This window comes from Salvelinus fontinalis, chromosome 36 (genome assembly GCF_029448725.1).
Source record: "Salvelinus fontinalis isolate EN_2023a chromosome 36, ASM2944872v1, whole genome shotgun sequence".
Classification (NCBI taxonomy): Eukaryota; Metazoa; Chordata; class Actinopteri; order Salmoniformes; family Salmonidae; genus Salvelinus; species Salvelinus fontinalis.
Window position 1 is genome coordinate 28,548,991 of NC_074700.1, and position 23,632 is coordinate 28,572,622.

At 47.9% G+C, this 23,632-nt stretch overlaps 2 protein-coding genes across 3 annotated transcripts in view; one reads left to right on the top strand and one right to left on the bottom strand.

Annotated features, from left to right (window-relative positions):
• otud4 (OTU deubiquitinase 4) overlaps positions 1-12,567 on the bottom strand; it is a 41,728-nt gene extending 29,161 nt beyond the window's left edge. Inside the window, exons 1-9 of one of the 2 annotated variants that reach the window (XM_055901251.1) lie at positions 11,953-12,567; positions 11,406-11,489; positions 11,230-11,280; positions 11,070-11,116; positions 10,907-10,979; positions 10,667-10,748; positions 9,584-9,758; positions 3,673-3,724; positions 1,879-1,978 (exon numbers count right to left, since the gene is read on the bottom strand). In XM_055901251.1, coding sequence (XP_055757226.1) covers positions 1,879-1,978; positions 3,673-3,724; positions 9,584-9,758; positions 10,667-10,748; positions 10,907-10,979; positions 11,070-11,116; positions 11,230-11,280; positions 11,406-11,489; positions 11,953-12,099 — 811 coding nt within the window. In that variant the 5' untranslated portion in view covers positions 12,100-12,567. The remainder of the gene's footprint in view (positions 1-1,878; positions 1,979-3,672; positions 3,725-9,583; positions 9,759-10,666; positions 10,749-10,906; positions 10,980-11,069; positions 11,117-11,229; positions 11,281-11,405; positions 11,490-11,952) is intronic. The other variant, XM_055901252.1, reaches the window with a different exon arrangement.
• A 517-nt stretch (positions 12,568-13,084) lies between these two features.
• Positions 13,085-23,632, top strand: part of LOC129835565 (mothers against decapentaplegic homolog 1-like) — a 26,079-nt gene continuing 15,531 nt past the window's right edge. The window contains exons 1-4 of the mRNA XM_055901259.1: positions 13,085-13,218; positions 14,789-15,895; positions 15,993-16,208; positions 23,489-23,632. The exon at positions 23,489-23,632 is cut by the window's right edge and continues 138 nt beyond it. Of these exons, the coding sequence (XP_055757234.1) occupies positions 15,712-15,895; positions 15,993-16,208; positions 23,489-23,632 (544 nt within the window). The 5' untranslated portion in view covers positions 13,085-13,218; positions 14,789-15,711. The remainder of the gene's footprint in view (positions 13,219-14,788; positions 15,896-15,992; positions 16,209-23,488) is intronic.

A 23,632-nucleotide genomic window follows, 5' to 3' on the forward strand; every position in this document is an offset into this window, starting at 1 on the left:
CTTTTGGATCTTCGCGCTGACGCAGAGAGGGTCTGTCGTTTTAGAAGCTCTGGTTTTAGCTCTAAGATATATCCGGCTCTGTTTTTATTCGATATAGGCTTTAAAGACATCATAATCTTGTTATTTTAAACCGATTTATATCAGTTTATGTCAGTATATTGCGATTTTCAGGTATTTATTTCCATGGCGCTGTAGGAACTTGGGTGTCTCTCTCTCGAATGCCATTCTGTTAATTGCAACGTCGAGGGAAACATTCTCCAACCCAGCAACGATTCTTTTGGCCAACGGACACCTTTCCCAAGATTCTGATGTGAGTTCAGCTAATAGTAAGTACTATTTATGCTGATAAAACGTTGTTCTGTTGAAAAAGAAAAATGTATTAGACGCCATTATTTTCCATGTAGCGTTGCGCTATCGCACCCTGTATTGTACCGAGTATTGCGCAGTAAGGTTAATTTTAAAAATGTAATTCAGCGATTGCATTAAGAACTAATTTGTCTTTTAATTGCTGTCCAACCTGGATTTTTTTAGTCAAGTTTATGAATAGTTTCCGATAAAAATATGTATCTTTCCAAGATGGCGCCGGACAGATTGCTTGAGTATTTGGACACTATTTTCATTGTATAAGCACGATTTGTGCCGCTAAATATGCACATTTTCGAACAAATTCTATATGAATTGTGTAATATGTTGTTACAGGACTCATCTGAAGAATTCTGAGAAGGTTAGTGAAAATTAATATATTTTGGTGGTGAATACGTTATCGCTATGTTTGGCTGGAATCAATGCTGTTGTGTGGTTTGCTACTGTGCTAAGCTAATATAACGCTATATTGTGTTTTCGCTGTAAAACACTTAGAAAATCTGAAATATTGTCTGGATTCACAAGATCTGTGTCTTTCAATTGCTGTACGCTGTGTATTTTTAAGAAATGTTTTATGATGAGTAATTAGGTAATACACGATGGTCTCTGTAGTTATTCTAGTCGAGTTGTGATGGTGGCTGCAATGGAAAACTATGATTTATACCTGAAATATGCACATTTTTCTAACAAAACATATGCTATACAATAAATATGTTATCAGACTGTCATCTGATGAGGTTGTTTTTTGGTTAGTGGCTATTTATATCTTTATTTGGTCGAATTTGTGATAGCTGCTGATGGAGTAAGAAAAATGGTTGAGTATGGGAGTGGTGTCTTTTGCTAACGTGGTTAGCTAATAGATTTACATATTGTGTCTTCCCTGTAAAACATTTTAAAAATCAGAAATGATGGCTTGACTACCAAGATGTGTATCTTTCATCTGGTGTCTTGGACTTGTGATTTAATGATATTTAGATGCTACTATTTACTTGTGACGCTATGCTAGCCTATGCTAGTCAGCTTTTTTACTGGTGGGGGTGCTCCCGGACCCGGGTTTCTGAGGAAGTAGAGGTTAACCTTGATAGATATCCTTCAGTTGCACAACAACGCATCACCGGAAATGTGTCTCCCGCATTTAACCCCTAAATCAGAGCGGTGCGGCTGCCCTAATCAACATCACCAGCGCCCGGGGAACAGTTGTTGGTGGGGGGGGGTTTAACGGCCTTGCCCAAGGACAGAAAGGCAGATTCCCCCCCACCTTGCCTGTTCAGGGGATCCTGAACCAGTGACCTTTCGGTTACTGGCCCAACACTCTTAACCGCTAGGCTAGCTGCCGTACACAGTTTAACAGCACGTGACCTACAGATGATCTACTGCTGTATCAGCGGTCAGACTAGCCGTATGGACAAAGTGCTTTCTATATCCCTTAGTGTCCATGTCTTCTAAAAGACAGAAATACTTATTTGGATGTAATTGATGGGAATTGGATTCAAATGAATTATCTTAAAAATGTACCTCTCTTGGACTTGACCCAGACATCGTATTCAGTGTTTCTGTAGAGGAGAGGGTTGAGAGAACGTCTGACCCTGTTGGAGAAGGGTGGACCTCCTCGACCCTGAAACACACAGCAAATAACCAACCAATAAACAACCAAGGGATGTGACAAATGGACAATTCTGCTTAACGTTTAAACGGCCATAAAATTATTAAAAAATATATATATATATAATTAAAACGATAAGAAAAAAAATGATTAAATTCCACGTCAATTCACAATGCAGAATAATGGTCCAATTAGGCATGCATGACCGCAGTTTATTAGGTTCGCCCCATCTAGTACCGGGTCGTACCCCCCTTCGCCTCCAGAACAGACTGGATACTAACGCAGGCATATGCCACCAGCCTGTACCGTTGACACCAGACTCGTCTGAAGGTAGACCAGTTTTAAAAATGAATAGACATATACAGTTTATTAGGTACACCCATCTAGTACTGGGTTGGACCCCCCCATTGCCTCCAGAAAAGCCTGAAATCTTCAGGGCTTGGAAACCTTGCTCAATTGGTATCAAGGGACTTAACGTGTACCAGGGAAACATCATTACACCTCCGCCACCAGCCTGTAACGTTGACACCAGGCAAGACTCGTCTGAAGGTAGACCAGTTTTAAAAAATGAACAGTTTATATTAGGTACACAGAACAGACTGAATACTAACGCAGTCATATACCTTTGAAAAGCGGCATGTTGGTCTGTAAGGGTTCGCAACGGCTTTTTAGATTCAGACAAATAACAATATTAACTTCCCTGGTTGATGTACCATTTTACTGTAAAGGAATACCGCTTCTGAGGCGGGACTAACTGCCATCACTAGGCGACCAGAACTGTCAATCAAATAATAGAGCTGCCTGGAGAAAATAAAGTACTTAAAAAAAGTTTGTTAATTACCAAATACATTTAATAAAAAACTAAATCTTGAATCCACTCCTAAGATTCTCGCAGCTAAAATAAAGCAGGGGCCGATCATCAATAGACATACAGTACCAATCAAAGGTTTGGACACGTCAACTCATTCAAGGGTTTTTCTTTATTTTTACTATTTTCTACATTGTAGAATAATAGTGAAGACATCAAAACTATGAAATAACACATATGGAATCATGTAGTAACCAAACAAGTGTTAAACAAATCTAAAAATATTTTATGAGATTCTTCAAAGTAGCCACCCTTCCCCTTGACAGCTTCGCACTGCTTCTAGACACACCGCTCGCTTAACCCAGAAGCCAGCCGCACCAATGCGTCGGGAAAAACTGTCCAACTGACGACCGAAATCAGCTTGCAGGCACGCCATAAGGAGTCGCAAGAGTGCTTTGGGACAAGGAAATCCCAGGCCGGACCAAACTGACCCCGGACGACGCTGGGCCAACTGTGAGCCACCTCATGGGGCTTCAGGTCACTGCCAGCTGTGACACAGCCTGGGATCAAACCCGGGGCTGTAGTGACGCCTCAACGCGATGTAGTGCCTTATGCTGGCTAGGATATTCTAAAGGACAGACCGAAGACTGAACACACACTGGCATCATCAGCGAAGAGAAAGAGTAGCCAGCTGCATTGTGATTAGAATTTTGTGGGGGGGACTGTTAGGGATTTTCCTAAACGTTCAGGATCCCAATTTAACATTAACCGTTAACTACAAATCAATAACCAATAAACAGAGAGATCAATAACAGAGAGAAAAGAGAAAGAAGCCTACTGTGTGTGTGTGTGTGTGTGTGTGTGTGTGTGTGTGTGTGTGTGTGTGTCCTATAGTTACCTTAACGGTGAGTCCCCTGTGGGCTGCAGGTCCAGCTGGTCCATCGTGGCTCCTGTGGATCACAACGACATAAAACTTATTCAGACCAGGGTTTCCGTGGCGACGGATATTTAACCGATAGCATTTTGTAAATTTACTGAACATTTGAGAAATTTACCGGACCAATATGTATTAAAGTGCTTAAGCGGATTAGATAATATAGTAAATCATTAAGATTTAGAATATGGTAATTCACAGTAACAGAACATGCAAATTGACGATGCAACGATGTGCAGTCCTTAGAAAATCCTGATAAAATAACTGTCCACATCTATACTGAACAAAAATGTGAACGCAACATGTGAAGTGTTGGTAAAACGTTTCATGAACTGAAATATCAGATCTCAGAAATGTTCCATGTGAACAAAAAAGCTTATTTTCCCCCTCAAATTTCATGCAATGGGCCTCCCGGGTGGTGCAGTGGTCTAGGGCACTGCATCGCAGCGCTAGCTGTGCCACCAGAGACTCTGGGTTCGCGCCCAGGCTGGGTGTTACTATAGAATGTGGACTAGAGGCCTCCCAGGTGGCGCAGTGGTCTAGGACACTGCATCGCAGCGCTAGCTACGCCACCAGAGTCTCTGGGTTCGCTCCCAGGCTCTGTCGCAGCCGGCCGCGACCGGGAGGTCCGTGGGGCGACGCACAATTGGCCTAGCGTCGTCCGGGTTAGGGAGGGTTTGGCCGGTAGGGATATCCTTGTCAGCGACTCCTGTGGCGGGCCGGGCGCAGTGCGCGCTAACCAAGGGGGCCAGGTACACGGTGTTTCCTCCGACACATTGGTGCGGCTGGCTTCCGGGTTGGAGGCACGCTGTGTTAAGAAGCAGTGCGGCTTGGTTGGGTTGTGTTTCGGAGAACGCATGGCTTTCGACCTTCGTCTCTCCCGAGCCCGTACGGGAGTTGTAGCGATGAGAGAAGATAGTAATTACTAGCAATTGGATACCACGAAAATTGGGGAGAAAAGGGGATAAAACATTTTTTTTTAAATAAAAAAACAAAAAAAATATTCAGGCACAAATTTGTTTACATCCCTGTTGGTGAGAATTTCTCCTTTGCCAAGATAATCCATCCACCTGTTATATCAAGAAGCTGATTTAACCGCATGATGATTACGCAGGTGCACCTTGTGCCGGGGAAAATAAAAGGTCACACTAAAATGTGAATTTCTGTCACAACACACTGCTACAGATGTCTCAAGTTGAGGGAGTGGGCAGTTGGCATGGTGACAGCAGGAATGTCCACCAGAGCTGTTGCCAGAGAGTGTAATGTTAATTCCTCTACCATAAGCCACCCAATTTATAAAGACTGTTGACATCCAGTGGAAGCGGTAGGGACTGCAAGAAAGTCCCTTTGAAATCTGGTTTCCCAATGAAAACCCATTGAAAAGAGAGTGACTTAAAAAAATAAAAAATCTGAATGGTTTGTCCTCAGGGTTTCGTCTGCTAAATAACTCAGATATGATTCCAACAGTTTTAGAAACGTCAGAGTATTTTCTTTCCAAATCTACTAATAATATGCATATCTTATCTTCTGGGGATGAGTAGTTGGCAGTTTAATTTGGACATGCTTTTCATCCAAAATTCCAAACGCTGCCCCCTACCCAAGAGAAGTTAAACTGCATATATTTTAGTGAGCAATTAACAGACCTTTCTTTGGTAGATATACAGTATGTATATGTCCAGACATGAATCAGCAGTTGGAATCTGAGAGAGATAATCAGTCAGTGTGTGTGGCTAGAATTACTTCTCTGTCTTTTAAGTCATTGCAATATATCTGATATTTGTCTCATTGCCCCCCCTGCTGCTGTCTTGGTTGGACCAGGTCTCTCTCAAAAAATACATTTTTTATCTCAATGAAATTTAGCAAAAGGCACATGGACAACGAAAGAAAGCTGATATAATTCCCTCCACGGATATGGTCTGTTTTTTCGACTAGGCTACTTTGAAAGCAAGGTGAAGACATGCCTTAATATGTAGTAAAATGTTCCAGGTCCATGTAACCGGTTTTCTGAGAAATACACACTGAGCCTCCAGCTCATTGCAGAGTGGTGTGTGAGGCGCTGAGGAAGCCTGCCTTCTGTCGACAATGCACTTGCTGTTTGATACACCGTAGCAGCAGCTCTCCCTCCGACAAGCGCCTCAGAGAGGAAAATCTATCTGTGTGCTGTACGCCTATGATAACATACATAAAATACACTGTAATGGTACCGGTTTAATTCCACTAACATATGCAAATTAACCTTTAGACCAATAAGCTATGACCAGTCAAATGTATTTCCATCAACTGGTATTTCCATCAGTGTAGAGGCTTATAAAGCCTTATGTCAGTCTATAAAGCCTTATGTCAGTCAGTGTAGAGGCTAATAAAGCCTCATGTCAGTCAGTGTAGAGGCTAATAAAGCCTCATGTCAGTCAGTGTAGAGGCTAATAAAGCCTCATGTCAGTCAGTGTAGAGGCTAATAAAGCCTCATGTCAGTCAGTGTAGAGGCTAATAAAGCCTCATGTCAGTCAGTGTAGAGGCTAATAAAGCCTCATGTCAGTCAGTGTAGAGGCTAATAAAGCCTCATGTCAGTCAGTGTAGAGGCTAATAAAGCCTCATGTCAGTCAGTGTAGAGGCTAATAAAGCCTCATGTCAGTCAGTGTAGAGGCTAATAAAGCCTCATGTCAGTCAGTGTAGAGGCTAATAAAGCCTCATGTCAGTCAGTGTAGAGGCTAATAAAGCCTCATGTCAGTCAGTGTAGAGGCTAATAAAGCCTCATGTCAGTCAGTGTAGAGGCTAATAAAGCCTCATGTCAGTCAGTGTAGAGGCTAATAAAGCCTCATGTCAGTCAGTGTAGAGGCTAATAAAGCCTCATGTCAGTCAGTGTAGAGGCTAATAAAGCCTCATGTCAGTCAGTGTAGAGGCTAATAAAGCCTTATGTCAGTCAGTGTAGAGGCTAATAAAGCCTTATGTCAGTCAGTGTAGAGGCTAATAAAGCCTTATGTCAGTCAGTGTAGAGGCTAATAAAGCCTTATGTCAGTCAGTGTAGAGGCTAATAAAGCCTTATGTCAGTCAGTGTAGAGGCTAATAAAGCCTTATGTCAGTCAGTGTAGAGGCTAATAAAGCCTTATGTCAGTCAGTGTAGAGGCTAATAAAGCCTTATGTCAGTCAGTGTAGAGGCTAATAAAGCCTTATGTCAGTCAGTGTAGAGGCTAATAAAGCCTTATGTCAGTCAGTGTAGAGGCTAATAAAGCCTTATGTCAGTCAGTGTAGAGGCTAATAAAGCCTTATGTCAGTCAGTGTAGAGGCTAATAAAGCCTTATGTCAGTCAGTGTAGAGGCCATAAAGCCTTATGTCAGTCAGTGTAGAGGCTAATAAAGCCTTATGTCAGTCAGTGTAGAGGCTAATAAAGCCTTATGTCAGTCAGTGTAGAGGCTAATAAAGCCTTATGTCAGTCAGTGTAGAGGCTAATAAAGCCTTATGTCAGTCAGTGTAGAGGCTAATAAAGCCTTATGTCAGTCAGTGTAGAGGCCATAAAGCCTTATGTCAGTCAGTGTAGAGGCTAATAAAGCCTTATGTCAGTCAGTGTAGAGGCTAATAAAGCCTTATGTCAGTCTATAAAGCCTTATGTCAGTCAGTGTAGAGGCCATAAAGCCTTATGTCAGTCAGTGTAGAGGCTAATAAAGCCTTATGTCAGTCAGTGTAGAGGCTAATAAAGCCTTATGTCAGTCAGTGTAGAGGCTAATAAAGCCTTATGTCAGTCTATAAAGCCTTATGTCAGTCAGTGTAGAGGCCATAAAGCCTTATGTCAGTCAGTGTAGAGGCCATAAAGCCTTATGTCAGTCAGTGTAGAGGCTAATAAAGCCTTATGTCAGTCAGTGTAGAGGCCATAAAGCCTTATGTCAGCCAGTGTAGAGGCTATAAAGCCGTATGTCAGCCAGTGTAGAGGCTATAAAGCCGTATGTCAGCCAGTGTAGAGGCCATAAAGCCTTATGTACATCAGTTAAGAGGCTAATAAAGCCTTATGTCAGTCAGTGTAGAGGCTAATAAAGCCTTATGTCAGTCAGTGTAGAGGCTAATAAAGCCTTATGTCAGTCAGTGTAGAGGCTAATAAAGCCTTATGTCAGTCAGTGTAGAGGCTAATAAAGCCTTATGTCAGTCAGTGGAGGCTAATAAAGCCTTATGTCAGTCAGTGTAGAGGCCATAAAGCCTTATGTCAGTCAGTGTAGAGGCTAATAAAGCCTTATGTCAGTCAGTGTAGAGGCTAATAAAGCCTTATGTCAGTCTATAAAGCCTTATGTCAGTCAGTGTAGAGGCCATAAAGCCTTATGTCAGTCAGTGTAGAGGCCATAAAGCCTTATGTCAGTCAGTGTAGAGGCTAATAAAGCCTTATGTCAGTCAGTGTAGAGGCTAATAAAGCCTTATGTCAGTCTATAAAGCCTTATGTCAGTCAGTGTAGAGGCCATAAAGCCTTATGTCAGCCAGTGTAGAGGCTATAAAGCCGTATGTCAGCCAGTGTAGAGGCTAATAAAGCCTTATGTCAGTCAGTGTAGAGGCTAATAAAGCCTTATGTCAGTCAGTGTAGAGGCCATAAAGCCTTATGTCAGTCAGTGTAGAGGCTAATAAAGCCTTATGTCAGTCAGTGTAGAGGCTAATAAAGCCTTATGTCAGTCAGTGTAGAGGCTAATAAAGCCTTATGTCAGTCAGTGTAGAGGCTAATAAAGCCGTATGTCAGCCAGTGTAGAGGCTAATAAAGCCTTATGTCAGTCAGTGTAGAGGCTAATAAAGCCTTATGTCAGTCAGTGTAGAGGCCATAAAGCCTTATGTCAGTCAGTGTAGAGGCTAATAAAGCCTTATGTCAGTCAGTGTAGAGGCTAATAAAGCCTTATGTCAGTCAGTGTAGAGGCTAATAAAGCCTTATGTCAGTCAGTGTAGAGGCTAATAAAGCCTTATGTCAGTCAGTGTAGAGGCTAATAAAGCCTTATGTCAGTCAGTGTAGAGGCCATAAAGCCTTATGTCAGTCAGTGTAGAGGCTAATAAAGCCTTATGTCAGTCAGTGTAGAGGCTAATAAAGCCTTATGTCAGTCAGTGTAGAGGCTAATAAAGCCTTATGTCAGTCTATAAAGCCTTATGTCAGTCAGTGTAGAGGCCATAAAGCCTTATGTCAGTCAGTGTAGAGGCCATAAAGCCTTATGTCAGTCAGTGTAGAGGCTAATAAAGCCTTATGTCAGTCAGTGTAGAGGCTAATAAAGCTTTATGTCAGTCTATAAAGCCTTATGTCAGTCAGTGTAGAGGCCATAAAGCCTTATGTCAGCCAGTGTAGAGGCTATAAAGCCGTATGTCAGCCAGTGTAGAGGCCATAAAGCCTTATGTACATCAGTTAAGAGGCTAATAACCAAAATGACAATTTTATTTCTCTGCTTTTCACTTATTTTATTATTGTATATTTAATATATACTTTTTAAAATAAATATATAATTATTTTCTAAAATATATTTATCGTTGCCAAAAGTCAGCTATTAGTGGCTGATGGAAACGGAGATTTCCATCTAAATGGTTGAAAAGGGATTGTTCTTCCACATTCCACATTGGTTTCCTTACCTGGTGAGCCGTATATGGACACGGTATGACAGCAACCCATGCTTTGTTTACCTGGTCACCGTTTCAAATGCAAACATTATAGCATTTGTGGCACAATTTCAATGCAAGTCAATGGTAACCAGATTAGCATTTTCATGTTTCATGTCCAAATCATCCAAGCCTCTAAAAATGATCTAAAAATGGATTGCGTCAATGAAGTTAAATCTAAATCATTTGGACATGAAACTGCTCATATAGCTACTGTTGACTTGCATTGGGTTAGGGTCTGTAAAAGAGCTGTTCCTAGAGCTGTTCCTACCAGAGAGCGTCCTCTCCCTCCAGGTCCGACTCGTCGCTGCTACGACACTGCTCATTGTCCGGGTCGTCTTCTAGAAGGTCGTTACCACGGTTACCAGTACCGCCCTTCAGACAGGGAGCCACCACGGAACGGTCCGTGCCACACACACGCTCATAGAGGAGCTCGTACAGGACGGCTGCAGAGAGAGAGAGAGCAGGACACACACACAGGGACAGACAGGGACAGACAGCGACAGACAGCGACAGACAGCGACAGACAGCGACAGACAGCGACAGACAGCGACAGACAGCGACAGACAGCGACAGACAGCGACAGACAGCGACAGACAGCGACAGACAGCGACAGACAGCGACAGACAGCGACAGACAGCGACAGACAGCGAAACAGGGACAGACATCAGTATAAACAACCTGTTGATTGCCTTGTTATTCTGTTGATAGATAAACCTTTGCCCCAACATATATTTCACGGCATGTACTCCAGAATTTCCATTGATAGGAAGGTCGAACTACATGTATAGCATGGTAGCCCGGTTACAGATCTGTGGTCATTGACCATGGTCGTGGGCAATACAGCACGACCAGCTAATAGCACAGACCTGGTGAAATGACTCATCTGAACTCACACTGGCAGACAGAGGGCAGTGTTCTTCACAAGAGGCGGTACAAACTGGGGGGGGGGGTCCATTAACCTCACCCAGGCTCCCCCGTGTAGGCATGTTTCACACAGGCTGAACGTTTTAAAAATCGCATTTGATTTGGAATCAGGCTACCTCCCAGGCGTGACCCATGTGCCCGCTCTGTAGAGGATTCTTTGTTTTCACATGCAAATGTGATTCCTTTTGATAAAAAAAAACACTTCAGCTGCCTTCCTAATGAAAACTAGTTAGAAAATTCCAACATATCTGGACGATGCACCATGCTGCCTGGTTGACAACATGACTGAGCAGCACAGATTCCTATTCTATTTGAGAAGGGCGCTGCTACCTTCCCACTTTCGCCCAATGACATGTCGGGCCATACCCAGGGCCAGATTAATCTAACCCCTTCACTGTGTGCATGTGTGTGTGTGTTCTTAACTCACACTGGCAGAGGGCAGCATTCTTCACATGAGCTACGGGGTAGACACTGTCGTAATGGTTCCCGTTCAGGAAGCACAGACGCACCTAACGAGCACAAACACAAAAGTTTGCCTCTGGGTTAAAAGTAGTGAGTGCAATAGGAATCAGAATGCCACGGTGCTGTAACACGGTGTGTTTGTTTTACCTTGTCATTAAAGCCGTTGTCAGTGACACGGTGCTGTAACACGGTGTGTTTGTTTTACCTTGTCATTAAAGCCGTTGTCAGTGATTTGAACAGGACGTTGACCAGGTGTCTGGAAGATGATGAAATCTCTCCTGGAACAGCAATGCATTTAGAGAACGTAGACCAAGCTGTAACGTCAGTAAAATAACTACTAACATATAAACACACGTGAAAATTCTTACTTGTACATCAGAGCCAGTGCACATATCTCCACCTCTCCCACCCAGTGCTGCAAAAAAAATAATTATAGGAGTCAGCTGAACCCTAAGAAATGCCTAAAGTACAGGAATTAATATTGGTTGGAGTTACAATGATGTGTTTTGACACGGATAACCACTTTACCTGAGGGTCCTCAAGTTTGATTAAGTACTCCTCGAAGTCTCCTTCTATGAACTGGAGGAGAGCAATCAAGAGAGGGATGAGAGAGAGAAGGAATGTCACTACTAGCCAATATAATATAACGCAGTTAGTGCAAGTCGTTAGTTGTTTTGCGGCCTTCCTATTAACCAACTACCTACCGCTTCATAGTTCTCCTTGTTCTTCTTTAGATACTGCACACAGGTGGCACGGACTTTGGTATGCAGGCTTTGACAGTGTAACACCTGAAAACCACACGAAAACCCAGTCAAAAGGAGTGCACTAAACTAGCTAGAAAGCTACAGGCTTGACAAACTAGCTATCGGGCTAACATAACTACAAAGACTGGACCAACACACTGATTGACTAGCTGATTTGGTTAGCTACCTTAGCTAACAGCCAAAATTCCCCTGGACCAAGTTTCCCTGAAAGTAAAAAATAAAGTTGCCATTGTTTTTATTAGTTGGGATTCAAGTTAAGAATGTTTGCAATATATAAATTATATTTGTATCGACTTCAACGTGAGGATGAGTAGGTGAAAAACACCATGGATTGAAAACACGTGCATGGAAAGAGTGTGAGTGAAACACCGTTGATCAGTTTCATCTTGGAAAAAGCTACGAAGCTAAACAAGCTAGCATGAAAGCTAAAATTAGCCGTCTTGACTTTTCTGATTTGTCATGTGAGTAACGTTAGCGTTCACTTTACCTGTTCAGCTACAGCCCGAAACAGACACGACCCATCTTTGGCAATTTTTTTCCGGTGAAACCCGATGGATTTGAGGTATTCGTCCATACATTTTTCCACACCTCTTTCGTCGTTACTTTGCGGCATGTTTGGTTGACATCCGTCCATAGTTGGCTTAGCTTGGTTGTGTTCGTTTTTGTCGATGCTGTTGAGTCTTGAAAGTCTCGCTAGAGGCACTCGCGTCAATTAGTTAGCTTTCTGGCTAGCTAACAATATAAACGTTACCCATTCAGACGGAGCAATGAAACCAGGAAACAATCTATGGCAAATTACTGCTGTTTTGTTTCTGGGGGAAAAAAAGGAAGCGTCAAGCTTTCGTTTTCACCAAAACATTCCTTATACCCCTATCTCATTTTTTTTCTAGACTGTCAATTAAAGACTAAAGATAGCGTGTGTTATGTTAGCTTGATTAGCTCGCTGTCTAGTACAATTAAATAGATGACATAGCTCACACGCATTCGCACAATAACTAAAGAAATAGCTTCTATTTTATTAATCCACGATTGTTTGACAGCCTCCTCGCTGTCCCACTCTCACTGAAGTTTGGTAACTCGACTGGCCGTTGGGAGTTGTAGGCAACACGCCCCTCTTGTGCGCAGGGCAGAGTGCCAAGAGAACTACATTACCCAGCTTGCCCCACACAGATTCTCTTCTCTTTTTACAAAACAAACTGTAACAAAAGTAACAAATGATAGCGAAAAGGTCTACAAACGGAATATAAACATTTGATTTGTAAGGTTGTTTGTGTTTGGTGGCGAATTATCTCTCAACATTTTTCAACACTAGCAACTACTTAATTAACAAGATATAATATATATATATATATTTTTTTTCTTCTACATTTAACACATTCTCAATAGGAGTTGTACCAGAGGAGATCGGTGGAAACTATCCTTTGGTTATATTTCTATATTTTCTTACATGTGTATTATAATATTAGGCCTATATGTTGTTATTTATAAATTATACAAATATATATATTTTTTAAATGTCAGAGAGAATGGAAAACCTTATACGATAACCCTATAATATAACCTTATATATAATGTACATGTCTTGCCTTGGCTTATCATTTGTTTTTGCCCCGCCTCCTACGCAGTGCTCCCAGGGAGGGCGTTTTGCCAGTGGTTCTGCCCTACGGTGACGCTAGAGTCCGGCAAGCGGGAGGTGAGGAGTCCGGTGCTGTTTTGGAGCGCTTTAAAACAAAATAACGTCTGCTAAAGCACGGTAATGTAAATGCTTCCTATAATTTAAATACATATAAACAACAGTTCTATGTTTTCCCGAAGAAATTGTTTGTTTAAATCGCTTGTTCGAAGCTCAAACTAGAGTAAGAGTTATTTTACGATTCCAGAGTCGTCCAACTTTTCGCTCTATTGTCGTCCTCATCCAGACAAGACTATCACCATACCGTGTAGGCCTATCTGATCATAAACCGTTTTTTTTTTTTAAGTTACAGATATATTTTATCCGTTTAGAATCGGTTAAACGATGAACGTTATTATGTTTAAGACTCCGTTTTCTCTCCCTGTAGAAATAACAGTCGTATGTAGTTAGAACCAGATTTTTATTTGTTATGATTTCTCCTTGTAGCAACGATTACATCGACCACTACTGGAATGGCTGACAGGCCGTCTCTGTCTGTAGCCCAGGTCGGTTGAAAGTGCTCTCAGACCGGGCAAGCTACAGGCCTGTCTCCTGGTCGGTCATAAACAATGTAGCTTCGCTCTCCACAAGGCGGGATAGGAGAGTGTCCCTAAGGGGGGGAGGTAAAGCCAGGATTGTGGTTGCAACATAACACTCTCCCCTGGCCCTCCACATCTCCATCTCCCAATTAAACCGCTCCATGGCCGTCCGTGCCTGGAGACATTGATTTTTTCAGCTATCTATCCTGCAGATAGAAGCAGGGAAATGTGTTGTATCTTATGAGGTAGTGGATGGAGCATCAGGCAGGCCAGACAGTGAAATGAGAAGGATAGTTTACAGCTAGCCAATTCTTTCAGATCTAGGGCGGGTTAGTTTGAGAGTTAAGCTGCTGTGCTGTCTGTACAATTCTGACTGAACTGTATGTCTCTCTCGGGTGCGCTGCCTGTCTCTCTCTCTCTCGGGTGCGCTGCCTGTCTCTCTCTCTCTCGGGTGCGCTGCCTGTCTCTCTCTCTCTCGGGTGCGCTGCCTGTCTCTCTCTCTCGGGTGCGCTGCCTGTCTCTCTCTCTCTCGGGTGCGCTGCCTGTCTCTCTCTCTCTCGGGTGCGCTGCCTGTCTCTCTCTCTCTCGGGTGCGCTGCCTGTCTCTCTCTCTCTCGGGTGCGCTGCCTGTCTCTCTCTCTCTCGGGTGCGCTGCCTGTCTCTCTCTCTCTCGGGTGCGCTGCCTGTCTCTCTCTCTCGGGTGCGCTGCCTGTCTCTCTCTCTCTCGGGTGCGCTGCCTGTCTCTCTCTCTCGGGTGCGCTGCCTGTCTCTCTCTCTCGGGTGCGCTGCCTGTCTCTCTCTCTCTCGGGTGCGCTGCCTGTCTCTCTCTCTCTCGGGTGCGCTGCCTGTCTCTCTCTCTCGGGTGCGCTGCCTGTCTCTCTCTCTCGGGTGCGCTGCCTGTCTCTCTCTCTCGGGTGCGCTGCCTGTCTCTCTCTCTCTCGGGTGCGCTGCCTGTCCTCTTATGGCCAAACTGTTGGTCTCTCTCTCTCTCTCTCTCTCTCTCTCTCTCTCTCTCTCTCTCTCTCTCTCTCAGGTGGGCTGCCTGCCTCTCCGTCGTACTGTCTGTCTCTAATTCTCAGGTGTGCTGTCTGTCTCTCTCTTTCTCTCTCTCAGGTGTGCTGTAAGGAGCCTGATCTGGTCCTACGACTGCCCAACACAACTGGCCAACCTAGATCCCTCCATGCATTAACCTTCTACAGACCAGAGGCTAGCTAGGGCACAACAACACGGAGTGTGATCCACTCCACACTACTTAGTGTACATCTGTATGTGTGTTTGAGAGGGAGATACTGAGTACCTGCGTGTGAGAGCACCGTACCCGCGTGTGTGAGCACCGTACCCGTGTGTGTGAGCACCGTACCCGTGTGTGTGAGCACCGTACCCGTGTGTGTGAGCACCGTACCCGTGTGTGTGAGCACCGTACCCGTGTGTGTGAGCACCGTACCCGTGTGTGTGTGAGAGCACCGTACCCGTGTGTGTGTGTGTGAGCACCGTACCCGTGTGTGTGTGTGTGAGCACCGTACCCGTGTGTGTGTGTGAGCACCGTACCCGTGTGTGTGTGTGAGCACCGTACCCGTGTGTGTGTGTGAGCACCGTACCCGTGTGTGTGTGTGAGCACCGTACCCGTGTGTGTGTGTGTGAGCACCGTACCCGTGTGTGTGTGAGAGCACCGTACCCGTGTGTGTGTGAGAGCACCGTACCCGTGTGTGTGTGAGAGCACCGTACCCGTGTGTGTGTGTGAGAGCACCGTACCCGTGTGTGTGTGTGTGTGTGAGCACCGTACCCGTGTGTGTGTGTGTGTGAGCACCGTACCCGTGTGTGTGTGTGTGAGCACCGTACCCGTGTGTGTGTGTGTGAGCACCGTACCCGTGTGTGTGTGTGAGCACCGTACCCGTGTGTGTGTGAGCACCGTACCCGTGTGTGTGTGAGCACCGTACCCGTGTGTGTGAGAGCACCGTACCCGTGTATTAGCGTGTACACCTATATTTGAGGATATTCTCCACAAAGGCCCCGCCCTTCCCTACGTCGTCATCAAGATGAACGTGACGTCACTCTTCTCCTTCACCAGCCCAGCGGTGAAGAGGCTGTTGGGATGGAAACAGGGGGATGAGGAGGAGAAGTGGGCAGAGAAGGCTGTGGACGCCCTGGTGAAGAAACTGAAGAAGAGGAAGGGCGCGATGGAGGAGCTGGAGAAGGCCCTCAGCTGCCCCGGACAGCCTAGTGAGTGGTCTAGTGGGAGGAATGTGTGTGTGAGTGTTGTGTGTGTGTGAGTGTTGTGTGTGTGTGTGTGTGTAAACCCTCTCCCCTCTCCCACCAGGCAAGTGTGTGACCATTCCTCGGTCGTTGGACGGTCGTCTCCAGGTATCCCATCGTAAAGGTCTTCCCCACGTCATCTACTGCAGAGTGTGGAGGTGGCCCGACCTACAGTCTCATCACGAACTCAAGGCCTTGGATAGCTGCCAATTCCCCTTCACAGCCAAACATAAAGATGTCTGTATCAACCCCTACCACTACAAGAGAGTGGACAGTCCTAGTGAGTATAAACTGACCCCTACCACTACAAGAGAGTGGACAGTCCTAGTGAGTATAAACTGACCCCTACCACTACAAGAGAGTGGACAGCCCTAGTGAGTATAAACTGACCCCTACCACTACAAGAGAGTGGACAGCCCTAGTGAGTATAAACTGACCCCTACCACTACAAGAGAGTGGACAGTCCTAGTGAGTATAAACTGACCCCTACCACTACAAGAGAGTGGACAGTCCTAGTGAGTATAAACTGACCACTACAAGAGAGTGGACAGCCCTAGTGAGTATTAGCTGACCCCTACCACTACAAGAGTGGACAGTCCTAGTGAGTATAAACTAACCCCTACCACTACAAGAGAGTGGACAGCCCTAGTGAGTATAAACTGACCCCTACCACTACAAGAGAGTGGACAGTCCTAGTGAGTATAAACTGACCCCTACCACTACAAGAGAGTGGACAGCCCTAGTGAGTATAAACTGACCCCTACCACTACAAGAGAGTGGACAGTCCTAGTGAGTATAAACTGACCCCTACCACTACAAGAGAGTGGACAGTCCTAGTGAGTATAAACTGACCCCTACCACTACAAGAGAGTGGACAGCCCTAGTGAGTATAAACTGACCCCTACCACTACAAGAGAGTGGACAGCCCTAGTGAGTATAAACTGACCCCTACCACTACAAGAGAGTGGACAGTCCTAGTGAGTATAAACTGACCCCTACCACTACAAGAGAGTGGACAGTCCTAGTGAGTATAAACTGACCACTACAAGAGAGTGGACAGCCCTAGTGAGTATTAGCTGACCCCTACCACTACAAGAGTGGACAGTCCTAGTGAGTATAAACTAACCCCTACCACTACAAGAGAGTGGACAGCCCTAGTGAGTATAAACTGACCCCTACCACTACAAGAGAGTGGACAGTCCTAGTGAGTATAAACTGACCCCTACCACTACAAGAGAGTGGACAGCCCTAGTGAGTATAAACTGACCCCTACCACTACAAGAGAGTGGACAGTCCTAGTGAGTATAAACTGACCCCTACCACTACAAGAGAGTGGACAGTCCTAGTGAGTATAAACTGACCCCTACCACTACAAGAGAGTGGACAGCCCTAGTGAGTATAAACTGACCCCTACCACTACAAGAGAGTGGACAGCCCTAGTGAGTATAAACTGACCCCTACCACTACAAGAGAGTGGACAGTCCTAGTGAGTATAAACTGACCCCTACCACTACAAGAGAGTGGACAGTCCTAGTGAGTATAAACTGACCACTACAAGAGAGTGGACAGCCCTAGTGAGTATTAGCTGACCCCTACCACTACAAGAGTGGACAGCCCTAGTGAGTATAAACTGACCCCTACCACTACAAGAGAGTGGACAGTCCTAGTGAGTATAAACTGACCCCTACCACTACAAGAGAGTGGACAGTCCTAGTGAGTATAAACTGACCCCTACCACTACAAGAGAGTGGACAGCCCTAGTGAGTATAAACTGACCCCTACCACTACAAGAGAGTGGACAGTCCTAATGAGTATAAACTGACCCCTACCACTACAAGAGAGTGGACAGTCCTAGTGAGTATAAACTAACCCCTACCACTACAAGAGAGTGGACAGCCCTAGTGAGTATAAACTGACCCCTACCACTACAAGAGAGTGGACAGTCCTAGTGAGTATAAACTGACCCCTACCACTACAAGAGAGTGGACAGCCCTAGTGAGTATAAACTGACCCCTACCACTACAAGAGAGTGGACAGTCCTAATGAGTATAAACTGACCCCTACCACTACAAGAGAGTGGACAGTCCTAGTGAGTATAAACTGACCCCTACCACTACAAGAGAGTGGACAGTCCTAGTGAGTATAAACTGACCCCTACCACTACAAGAGAGTGGACAGCCCTAGTGAGTATAAACTGACCCCTACCACTACAAGAGAGTGGACAGCCCTAGTGAGTATAAACTGACCCCTACCACTACAAGAGAGTGGACAGTCCTAGTGAGTATAAACTGACCCCTACCACTACAAGAGAGTGGACAGTCCTAGTGAGTATAAACTGACCCCTACCACTACAAGAGAGTGGACAGTCCTAGTGAGTATAAACTGACCCCTACCACTACAAGAGAGTGGACAGCCCTAGTGAGTATAAACTGACCCCTACCACTACAAGAGAGTGGACAGTCCTAGTGAGTATAAACTGACCCCTACCACTACAAGAGAGTGGACAGTCCTAGTGAGTATAAACTGACCCCTACCACTACAAGAGAGTGGACAGCCCTAGTGAGTATAAACTGACCCCTACCACTACAAGAGAGTGGACAGTCCTAGTGAGTATAAACTGACCCCTACCACTACAAGAGAGTGGACAGTCCTAGTGAGTATAAACTGACCCCTTATTGAGGTTACGCCGACCCCTTAGTGAGTATAAACTGACCCCTTAGTGAGGTTACATTGACCCCTTAGTGAGGTTACCCCGACCCCTTAGTGAGATAACCCTGACCCCTTAGTGAGGTTACCCTGACCCCTTAGTGAGGTTACCCTGACCCCTTAGTGAGGTTACGCCGACCCCTTAGTGAGGTTACGCCGACCCCTTAGTGAGGTTACGCCGACCCCTTATTGAGTATAAACTGACCCCTTAGTGAGGTTACCCCGACCCCTTATTGAGGTTACGCTGACCCCTTAGTGAGTATAAACTGACCCCTTAGTGAGGTTACGCCGACCCCTTAGTGAGTATAAACTGACCCCTTAGTGAGTATAAACTGACCCCTTAGTGAGTATAAACTGACCCCTTAGTGAGTATAAACTGACCCCTTAGTGAGTATAAACTGACCCCTTACGCTGACCCCTTAGTGAGTATAAACTGACCCCTTAGTGAGTATAAACTGATCCCTTAGTGAGGTTACCCCGACCCCTTAGTGAGGTTACGCTGACCCCTTAGTGAGGTTACGCTGACCCCTTAGTGAGGTTACGCCGACCCCTTAGTGAGGTTACGCCGACCCCTTAGTGAGGTTACGCTGACCCCTTATTGAGGTTACCCCGACCCCTTAGTGAGGTTACGCCGACCCCTTAGTGAGGTTACATTGACCCCTTAGTGAGGTTACCCTGACCCCTTAGTGAGGTTACATTGACCCCTTAGTGAGGTTACGCCGACCCCTTAGTGAGTATAAACTGACCCCTTAGTGAGGTTACGCCGACCCCTTAGTGAGGTTACGCCGACTCCTTAGTGAGGTTACATTGACCCCTTAGTGAGGTTACGCCGACCCCTTAGTGAGGTTACGCCGACCCCTTAGTGAGGTTACGCCGACCCCTTAGTGAGTATAAACTGACCCCTTAGTGAGGTTACGCCGACCCCTTAGTGAGTATAAACTGATCCCTTAGTGAGTATAAACTGACCCCTTAGTGAGGTTACGCTGACCCCTTAGTGAGTATAAACTGACCCCTTAGTGAGGTTACGCCGACCCCTTAGTGAGTATAAACTGACCCCTTAGTGAGGTTACGCCGACCCCTTAGTGAGTATAAACTGACCCCTTAGTGAGGTTACGCCGACCCCTTAGTGAGGTTACGCCGACCCCTTAGTGAGGTTACGCTGACCCCTTAGTGAGGTTACGCTGACCCCTTAGTGAGTATAAACTGACCCCTTAGTGAGTATAAACTGACCCCTTAGTGAGTATAAACTGACCCCTTAGTGAGTATAAACTGACCCCTTAGTGAGTATAAACTGACCCCTTAGTGAGTATAAACTGACCCCTTAGTGAGGTTACGCCGACCCCTTAGTGAGGTTACCCTGACCCCGTAGTGAGGTTACGCTGACCCCTTACGCTGACCCCTACCACTACAAGAGAGTGGACAGCCCTAGTGAGTATAAGGCGGGAGGGGGCGCGTAGGTGTAAGGCGGGAGGGGGCGCGTAGGTGTAAGGCGGGAGGGGGCGCGTAGGTGTAAGGCGGGAGGGGGCGCGTAGGTGTAAGGCGGGAGGGGGCGCGTAGGTGTAAGGCGGGAGGGGGCGCGTAGGTGTAAGGCGGGAGGGGGCGCGTAGGTGTAAGGCGGGAGGGGGCGCGTAGGTGTAAGGCGGGAGGGGGCGCGTAGGTGTAAGGCGGGAGGGGGCGCGTAGGTGTAAGGCGGGAGGGGGCGCGTAGGTGTAAGGCGGGAGGGGGCGCGTAGGTGTAAGGCGGGAGGGGGCGCGTAGGTGTAAGGCGGGAGGGGGCGCGTAGGTGTAAGGCGGGAGGGGGCGCGTAGGTGTAAGGCGGGAGGGGGCGCGTAGGTGTAAGGCGGGAGGGGGCGCGTAGGTGTAAGGCGGGAGGGGGCGCGTAGGTGTAAGGCGGGAGGGGGCGCGTAGGTGTAAGGCGGGAGGGGGCGCGTAGGTGTAAGGCGGGAGGGGGCGCGTAGGTGTAAGGCGGGAGGGGGCGCGTAGGTGTAAGGCGGGAGGGGGCGCGTAGGTGTAAGGCGGGAGGGGGCGCGTAGGTGTAAGGCGGGAGGGGGCGCGTAGGTGTAAGGCGGGAGGGGGCGCGTAGGTGTAAGGCGGGAGGGGGCGCGTAGGTGTAAGGCGGGAGGGGGCGCGTAGGTGTAAGGCGGGAGGGGGCGCGTAGGTGTAAGGCGGGAGGGGGCGCGTAGGTGTAAGGCGGGAGGGGGCGCGTAGAGGTAAGGCGTGAGGGGGCGCGGAGGCGGGAGGGGGCGCGGAGGCGGGAGGGGGCGCGGAGGCGGGAGGGGGCGGGAGGGGGCGTGGAGGCGGGAGGGGGCGTGGAGGCGGGAGGGGGCGTGTAGGTGTAAGGCGGGAGGGGGCGTGTAGGTGTAAGGCGGGAGGGGGCGTGGAGGCGGGAGGGGGCGTGGAGGCGGGAGGGGGCGTGGAGGTGTAAGGCGGGAGGGGGCGTGGAGGTGTAAGGCGGGAGGGGGCGTGGAGGTGTAAGGCGGGAGGGGGCGTGGAGGCGGGAGGGGGCGTGGAGGCGGGAGGGGGCGTGGAGGCGGGAGGGGGCGTGGAGGCGGGAGGGGGCGTGGAGGCGGGAGGGGGCGTGGAGACGGGAGGGGGCGTGGAGGTGTGAGGCGGGAGGGGGGGCGCGGTGGTGTGAGGCGGGAGGGGGGGCGCGGTGGTGTGAGGCGGGAGGGGGGGCGCGGTGGTGTGAGGCGGGAGGGGGGGCGCGGTGGTGTGAGGCGGGAGGGGGGGCGCGGTGGTGTGAGGCGGGAGGGGGGGCGCGGTGGTGTGAGGCGGGAGGGGGCGCGGTGGTGTGAGGCGGGAGGGGGCGCGCGGTGGTGTGAGGCGGGAGGGGGCGCGCGGTGGTGTGAGGCGGGAGGGGGCGCGCGGTGGTGTGAGGCGGGAGGGGGCGCGCGGTGGTGTGAGGCGGGAGGGGGCGCGCGGTGGTGTGAGGCGGGAGGGGGCGCGCGGTGGTGTGAGGCGGGAGGGGGCGCGCGGTGGTGTAAGGCAGGAGGGGGGGCGCGGTGGTGTAAGGCAGGAGGGGTTAAATGGCCAATATACACTAAATTGACAAAAGTATGTGGACCTTGCTTTGTGCACGGGGGCATTGTCATGCTGAAACAGGAAAGGACCTTCCTCAAACTACTGTTGCCACAAAGTTGGAAGCCTCACTACCGAGCAGATGCCAGGAGAACGCTACCTGCCCCAATGAAAAGTGCCAACTACAAAGTTTCCTTCTCCACCAAACTTTACAGTTGGCACTATGCATTGGGGTAGGTAGCGGTCTCCTGGCATCCACCAAACCTAGAATAGTCCGTCGGACTGCCAGATGGTGAAGCGTGATTCATCAATCCAGAGAACGCGTTTCCACTGCTCCGCCAATGGCGGCCAGCTTTACACCACTCCAGCCAACGCTTGGCATTACGCATGGTGATCTTAGGCTTGTGTGCGGCTGCTCGGCCACGGAAACCCATTTCATGAAGCTCCCGACGAACAGTTCTTGTACTGACGTTGCTTCCTGAGGCAGTGTGGAACTCTGTAGTGAGTGTTGGAACTGAGGACAGACGATTTTTACACGCTTCAGCACTAAGCTGTCCCGTTCTGTGAGCTTGTGTGGTCTACCACTTCTCTGCTGAGCCGTTGTTGCTCCTAGACATTTCCACTTCACAATAACAGCACTTACAGGGGACCGGTGCAGCTCTAGCAGGGCAGAAATTTGACGAACTGACTTGTTGGAAAGGTGGCGTCCAATGACGGTGCCACGTTGAAAGTCACTGAACTCTTCAGTACGGGCCATTCAACAGGAAATGTTTGTCTATGGAGATTGCATGGCTGTGTTCTCGATTTTTATACACATGTCAGCAACTGGTGTGGCTGAAAGAGCCGAAGACACTAATTCGAAGCGGTGTCCACATACTTTTGTGTATATATAGAGTACCACGGCTAAGGGCTGTTCTTACCCACGATGCAACGCGGAGTGCCTGGATACAACCCTTAGCCGTGATATATTGACCATATACCACAGACCCCCGAGGTGCCTTATTGCTGTTATAAACTGGTTACCAACGTAATTAGAGCAGTAACAATAAATGTTTTGTCATACCCCGTGGTATACGGTCTGATATACCACAGCTTTCAGCCAATCAGCATTCAGGGTTCGAACAACCCAGTTTATAATAACAAGTATACTGTCTGAAATTGACCTCTACAAGGTTGTAGCTGTATGGAAATGGCGCCAACTTGCCTTATTGACAGGGGACTGACACCTTACACCCCCTCTCTCTCTCGACCCCTCTCTCTCTCTACCCCTCTCTCTCTCTACCCCTCTCTCTCTCTACCCCTCTCTCTCTCTGCCCCTCTCTCTCTCTACCCCCCTCTCTCTCTACCCCCCTCTCTCTCTACCCCCCTCTCTCTCTACCCCTCTCTCTCTCTACCTCTCTCTCTCTCTACCCCTCTCTCTCTCTACCCCTCTCTCTCTCTACCCCTCTCTCTCTCTACCCCTCTCTCTCTCTACCCCTCTCTCTCTCTACCTCTCTCTCTCTCTACCTCTCTCTACCCCTCTCTCTCTCTACCCCTCTCTCTCTCTACCCCTCTCTCTCTCTCTCTACCCCTCCTCTCTCTCTCTACCCCTCTCTCTCTCTCTACCCCTCTCTCTCTCTCTCTACCCCTCCTCTCTCTCTCTACCCTTCTCTCTCTCTCTCTCTACCCTTCTCTCTCTCTCTCTCTCTCTCTCTCTACCCACCCCTCTCTCTACCCCTGTCTCTCTACCCACCCCTCTCTCTATCCCCGTTTCTCTACCCACCTCTCTCTACTCACTTCTCTCTACCCCGCTCTCTCTCCCCACCTCTATCCCCCCTTCTCTCTACCCCCTCCTCAGTGCTGCCCCCTGTCCTGGTCCCTAGGAACAACGATCTCACAGCGAGGCCGGGGATGCAGCCCCGTTACCATGGTGCCATCGACCAGAATGAGCCTCTCATGCCCCACAACGCCACTTTCCCAGAATCCTTCCCTCCAGGCGGGG